This window comes from Dromaius novaehollandiae, chromosome 5 (genome assembly GCF_036370855.1).
Source record: "Dromaius novaehollandiae isolate bDroNov1 chromosome 5, bDroNov1.hap1, whole genome shotgun sequence".
Classification (NCBI taxonomy): domain Eukaryota; kingdom Metazoa; phylum Chordata; class Aves; order Casuariiformes; family Dromaiidae; genus Dromaius; species Dromaius novaehollandiae.
The window spans coordinates 44,223,052-44,229,044 of record NC_088102.1 but is presented as its reverse complement, the minus strand read 5'-3'; the positions used below and the strand labels follow the sequence as shown (position 1 = coordinate 44,229,044).

Sequence of the window (5,993 nt, the reverse complement as noted above, 5' to 3'; positions counted from 1 at the left end):
CTGCGCTCTGCCGCCCCCCAGCGGGCGCGGCGCGGCAGCCCGTCGGCGCCCCGGGGCTGCTCATCCCGCCGGGCCGCAGTGCCCGCTGTCAGTGCGCTCCCCCCGCGGTGGCCCCGCGGAGCCGGGGGCGTGAGGCGGCCGCAGGAGCCGGTCGCCCCCCCCAGCCCCGTCGCAAGAGCGTTGCGCAGGCAGGGCCCACCCGCACGCTCAGGAGCACGTAGGGGCTGTGCTGCCCTAAGCAAGTCAAACCAGCAGCCTGCCTAGTCAAAACAAAGCCTGCCTCATCACACAGGCAGAAATATAAGAGTACAGTATTTGTTTCTCGCCGTCTTAAGCAAATTTTCTATCTGAAGTCACCCACATCTGCCCTTTCCTTGTTCAGTTTCCTTGTTCCTGCTTCAGGAGCCACTATTCCCTTGCGCTGCTGAACAGCTCTTCAATGAGACAGACGAAGATACCAATCCCCATTTTTATTCAATGGATTTGACAATTACAAGTCAGTATTCGCATCATTAAAAAAGTCTGTTCTGATAGAAAATTTGAGGACCAAAAAGTCCACCCTCCACCAAAAAAAGAATGAGAGGCAGCACCCACCATGGTGGTAAACATGGTCAAGAAACCAGAAAGAAACATGCTCAGGACAGAAACAAGAGTTGCAGTGTTTCTGTAGTAGTGGTCAAACGTCACTGTGTAGGGTCAACCAGGGCATGCACCAACTGCCCCAAATCCCTACTCAAATAACCCTTGGAATTAGAGGGGTCTAGAGTTTGGAAAGCTGATACAGTATACAGTACAGCATGACAACTTATTACAGGATGTCATTGCTTACAAGGATCAGAAATCATGGCTTTAGAATAGCCTCAGATAGCATTGGCACGACACCAGAGGGCGTGCAAAGAGTTCTGCAGGACTGTAACTATTTAGAAGAAGCCTAAACGCAAGTTCCAGTTAAAGGGCTTGACACAGCTGGGCAGAACTGGAATTTTTTTTGGCAAAGGATTGACTGAACTGGACATTTGGGGGGGGGGGGGAAGAGGGAGAATGTTACAAGGAACAAGCAAAAAGACAAACCACAAACACCGAAGGGATCAACAGAAGGCATGGCACAAGTCCCCCGAAACTGGCCTAATCAGTAACAACACAGTTGTCAGACCCAACCTCTCCCCTACACACGGGGAGAAAGAGGACAAAGTGAATTTTGCCCTGGGATCTCCACCCTACTGAAGCAAGTGCTTCAGAAACTTTTCCCTGCCCTTCTGAGCCTGAAAGAGGCAGAGGTCTTGCTCCTCTTTAACAAAGGCACGCTAGAAGCAAGTGCTTCAGAAACTTTTCCCTGCCCTTCTGAGCCTGAAAGAGGCAGAGGTCTTGCTCCTCTTTAACAAAGGCACGCTATTTAAGACAGCATGCTCTCTCTCACAGAAAAAGTACAGAGGGAATGAGAAGTTTTGTCCATGCCTCTTGGATAGTTCCTTAAACTAACAAACCAGATGGACAGAAACATAGACACGAGACACCTCAACAGGAAGAGATGCTGGCTCTTCAGACATGAGATTTAGAGGCACTGCTTCTGCTTAAAATTGTACTGAACTAGAAGGGCAGAAGCTTCCAGTCACTTGCTTTAAAGTGAGTAATAGAATTACTATTGCCAATTCTACTAGAGGGGGACACTTTACTGGAGACTATTCTCAACAGTATGGCTACTTGCTTCTTCCTTACATGAAGGTTCATGATTTTTATCATCATTTCAGACTATGTTAATTCAGTTTGCTGTCATTCTGTATCACCAAATATACACAGCTCTCATCCTGTTCTTGCTCCACTGTATCTCCAACCTCCAGAGAAGCAAATTGTCCAGATTAGGTCAGAAACATCCACTTTAAAAAGAGATCATGGTAATTTATCAGTCTATTCAACACACGCTTTCCCGACTCAGACAGGGTCCAATCCAGTGGATAAAACACAAACCAGACAGGCCTTTGGCTCTGGTTCCTGACACAGCTCCTCATACACTTTGCAGGTCAACTTTTTTTGTGCTCCTGGCTCCTTTCACATTGAAGGTTAGCTCCACAGACACAAAGAAACAAATGTGAGGCTGGAGCTGCCTACACACCAGTCTCATTTTTTTCACTGCTTCTGAGAGTAGGTTCCTCTTGTGCCTTCCTCATCTCCAGCCCTTTCACCCACGTATAGGCAAAGGAGCCTCCCAGAACCATCAAGTTACTCATCCACCACAGGAAGCTCTTTGTCTCCTCAAAATAGACAACAGCCAGCACTGTTTGTGCACAGGCCTTGGCTGTCCCAGAGACATTGTGGGTGAGTGGGCTAGTGAACTTAATCTGAAGTCCGGTCACATACCCAATGGCAAAGCCAAACACTCCACCAAGGGTCATCATGCCCCAAAAGCTGGGGCTGCCCAGCTTGTCAAAGCGGTAGAGGGTATGGAACTCGCCCAGCAGCATCATGAGGGGGAGGAACAGGACACAAGCATTCACGTTGTTGTAGAAGGTCAGGTGCCAGATGCTACCATCCACCACAGGCAGCACCTTCTTGGTGTAGATGGCATTGAGTGAGACACACAGGCTTGCTAAGATCCCAAAGAATATACCAGCCCATGACAGAGTGCCCTCTGCTCCTTCCTGGTCAACACCCAGCCAGAAGCCACCTGCAACCAAACAAATCAGGAATAATTTAAACAACTGGTGAAGGACTTAAAACACACACAGCCAGTGATTCATCATCTACCTTGTACTGAAAAAACCACAATCATAAACAGAGATAGGCTTAAGGGTTTCCCCTTTCTAGTATGTTAATCCACAATGTGTGATGACTAGCATTCTGGGAAGATTTCTTTTAGCAGTGCAGGTGTTTTACTGCACAATCATTCAATCTTAGAGGATTGATTTCTACAGTGAGCAGGTAGCATGAGTTTAGAAACAATTATTCCAAAAAGCCATGAACTAAAGTTAAAGACATTCTTTGTGTACTGGTCATTTTCAGAAGGAGATCATGTGATTTTTTTTATTGACAAGGAAGCAAATAGGACACACAGGTAGCAATAACCATTCCTCCCTTACCACAGGGTGGGGAGGAAATCAGGCCCCACAACCCACCCAGGCTTGGCTGTACTGTTATAGAAAGAGAAAAGATGAGAAATCAGAAGAAGGAGAGACAGTAAAACACACGGGTGTAATACTAAGAAGCTTTAACCAAAAAGATCAAAAGACAGAAACTGAGTGCAATGTCTTTACCATGCTGAACTTCTTTGAGAGTCAGTACATTCTTTAACCACCTCTGAAACAGGAACTACAGACTGTCTCTCCAGAGCTGAGCGATGGAGACTTGCCCTTGTCCAGCTTGTAAGAAAACCATAGCAGGAGAGATCAGCCTCTGAAGGAACACTGAAGCCAACTGACTGCATCACTTGGGAAAATAGTAGCCATTAGTCAGACAGGCCCTCCTGTTCACCCCTTCTGTGGGGAGGACAGTCTTGTAACTCATTTTCATTCAAGTCCATCTGCTTGTCTAAGCACTGGAGTGAACACATATCCACCTGGAACTGGACTAAAATAAAAAATTCACTATCCTTGGCATCTGAATGGCCATGAAGTGGAAGGTAGCTTTTAGCATTACTGATGCCTTTGGAATGGAAGGCTAATAAGCTGTGCCCTTTAAGCCAGTCAGTGCCCTACCCTACTTCCTTAAAATAACACCAGAAGCTCTGGTTGTGTAGTAAGTTTGGCTGATTAGCTAACCTTCATCATATGCATTCAGCTTGTCCAAATTGGCAGGCTCTGTTGTATGGTCCCAGTGGCACTTACAGTTATTAAATACTGTTATTGTTATCAAAGCTAATAATGCAACCATCATTTGAAAATCAAGAGAAAACCACAAGTTGTTTTAAGGCCTCTGTGAAAAAATAATAGCAAGTTAAGTTAAACTTCAATGGAGAGTTCATAGTTGCTTAGTCCTTCAAGGGTGGGGGGGGGGCAGGAGGTAAAAAGAAAGCAACAGTCAGAAAAGTTATTTCTTCTGTGAAGGACTGTTACCTACATGTTCCAGACACACAAACCAGATTGTCCAAGGTAGAGCAAGGAAAAGAGTCCTAAAGTTATGCTGTCTCATCAGGGAGCAGCTGTGCACGTGGAGGGAGACTAGAGAGGAAGAACAGTTCTGCTTGGCTCAGTATTTGGGGGAGTCAGCTTAGTGTCTAGGTCTGAGCTTAAGGCCAGAGTAGCACTACCAAGCCTGAGTGTCCTGAGGGATCACGACTCACGTAAGGTGGTTAACACTTCTACAGCCCACTTATCATGGCTTTGCCTACCACCAAGGGGTGCTAAGCAACATCTGCAAATAAAGGCTAGGAAACTCTCATTAGGCCTGTGGGAGTTTAGCATTCCCCTGTCTTGTAGGAATACATACTACTGAACAGCTGGAGACTTGAGATGCTGCAGTGCCAATAGCAGAGCAAACAGGGCCTTCCAACAGGCATTCACCCCATGGGATGAATCAGTCCAACAGTGCGCTACAGCCCACAGAGTGAGACACCAGGACCCCAAAGCTGGGTTAATCAGGCTCCTCTCCAGTTACCTGCCCAAGCTCAGGAGAAACCCCTCCTCCAGCTCTCTAAGGTTGCAGGACTGCCTGCATGGTGGGTCTGTGCCGCATGTGTACACATGGACCACCAGGGGCTGTGGAGTCCCAACACCACATGGCCCAGGCACCCTCCCAGCCCCACTCACCTATAATGATGCTGCAGGCCAGCAGGGCATAGAGCGAGGTGGTCTGCTTGAGGAGCAGGTAGGAGAACAGCACATTGAAGACGGTGGTGAGCGAGCGCCCCACGTTGTAGAACGCCACACCAACATACTTGAGGCAGAGGTTGTTGGAGGTGATCATGCCGATGAAGACGGCGGAGAGGGGCAGGACGCTGCGGGACACCTTGGGGTCAAGGTGGAGGGTGGGCAGGCCAGGGCAGCCAAGGGGCCCGCAGGCTGCCCCCAGGCTGAGGCCCAGGCAGAGGGCGGCCGTGAGGGCACACTGAAAGAAGGTGACGAAGAGCGGGGCGTCAAGGCGCAGCGAGGGGCTGTCCAGCAGGTACTTGTTGAGGAAGACCATGGTGATGGAGATGAACCAGTAGAGGCAGACCACGACGGCGATGCGCAGGGCCCGCAGCAGGAAGGGCGCCGGACGCCCCCCGCCGCCCTCGGCCGGCAGCAGCGGGTCGGCAGCGCTGCCGCCCAGCGCCATCCGCAGGATCCCCGGCCGCTTCAGCTGCGCCCTGTTCATGGCGGGCCAGGCCGTCAGGCGCGCGCCCGCCCCCGGCCGGCCCCCGCGCCGCCCCTGCGGACGCGGCACGCCGCCTCCCCCCTGCTCACCTGCGCCTTCCTCTTCCTCTTCCTCTCGCCGCCGCCGGCCCCTCGCTTCCCCAGAGCGCCGCGGCTCCGCCCGCCGCCCTTTATTCCCGCCCCGCGGGCAGCGCCCACCTCCCCCGGCCCGTCAGCCTGCGCCGCCATCTTGGGACAGGGCCTGCCGGGGCCGCGGGCAGCGCCGCCGCCCCCGGCCCGCACCCTGCGCCCCGCCCCGGCCGCGGCCGCTCCTTGGGGCCAGGCACTCCTCTCCCCCCCACCGCGAACTGGGCCTGGCTGCAAAGCAGCAGCCGTGGCGCTATGCAAAGAACATCTATTTGATGATGGGTGTATTTTTTAAAATCTAGCAAAAAAAGAAAAAAAGGATGTGAAGATCTGTCAGATGGCTAGAAGCTGAAACTGGAAATAATGGGCAAATAAGTGAGTGCAATTACCACTGGAATAATTTATGTAGCCAGAAGCGATGGGCTTGATACAGGAACCATTTGGTGAAATGCTGTGACAAAAGCCAGACGAGGTGATCAGAAGAGTCTGCTCCCAAGTGATAAGTGGGCAACGGAGCAGGCAGCAGTAGGCACAAAGCTAGTCCACTCTCTACCAGGCCAGCATTGCTGAACACACACGACC

General features: G+C 50.9%; 1 protein-coding gene across 2 annotated transcripts; it reads right to left on the bottom strand.

Annotated features, from left to right (window-relative positions):
* Window positions 1-455: 455 nt before the first annotated feature.
* SLC35C1 (solute carrier family 35 member C1) lies at window positions 456-5,542 on the bottom strand. Of its 2 annotated transcripts, XM_064512633.1 has the most exons (3): window positions 5,376-5,542; window positions 4,740-5,278; window positions 456-2,662 (listed from the first exon to the last, which is right to left on the bottom strand). In XM_064512633.1, exons 2-3 carry the CDS (start codon window positions 5,245-5,247, stop codon window positions 2,103-2,105), a joined length of 1,068 nt encoding a protein of 355 aa, XP_064368703.1. In that variant the 5' UTR covers window positions 5,248-5,278; window positions 5,376-5,542; the 3' UTR covers window positions 456-2,102. The 2 variants fall into 2 exon arrangements, with proteins under 2 accessions (XP_064368703.1, XP_025963310.1); XM_026107525.2 differs by lacking the exon at window positions 5,376-5,542 and having other exon boundaries at window positions 4,740-5,357.
* Window positions 5,543-5,993: the final 451 nt, after the last annotated feature.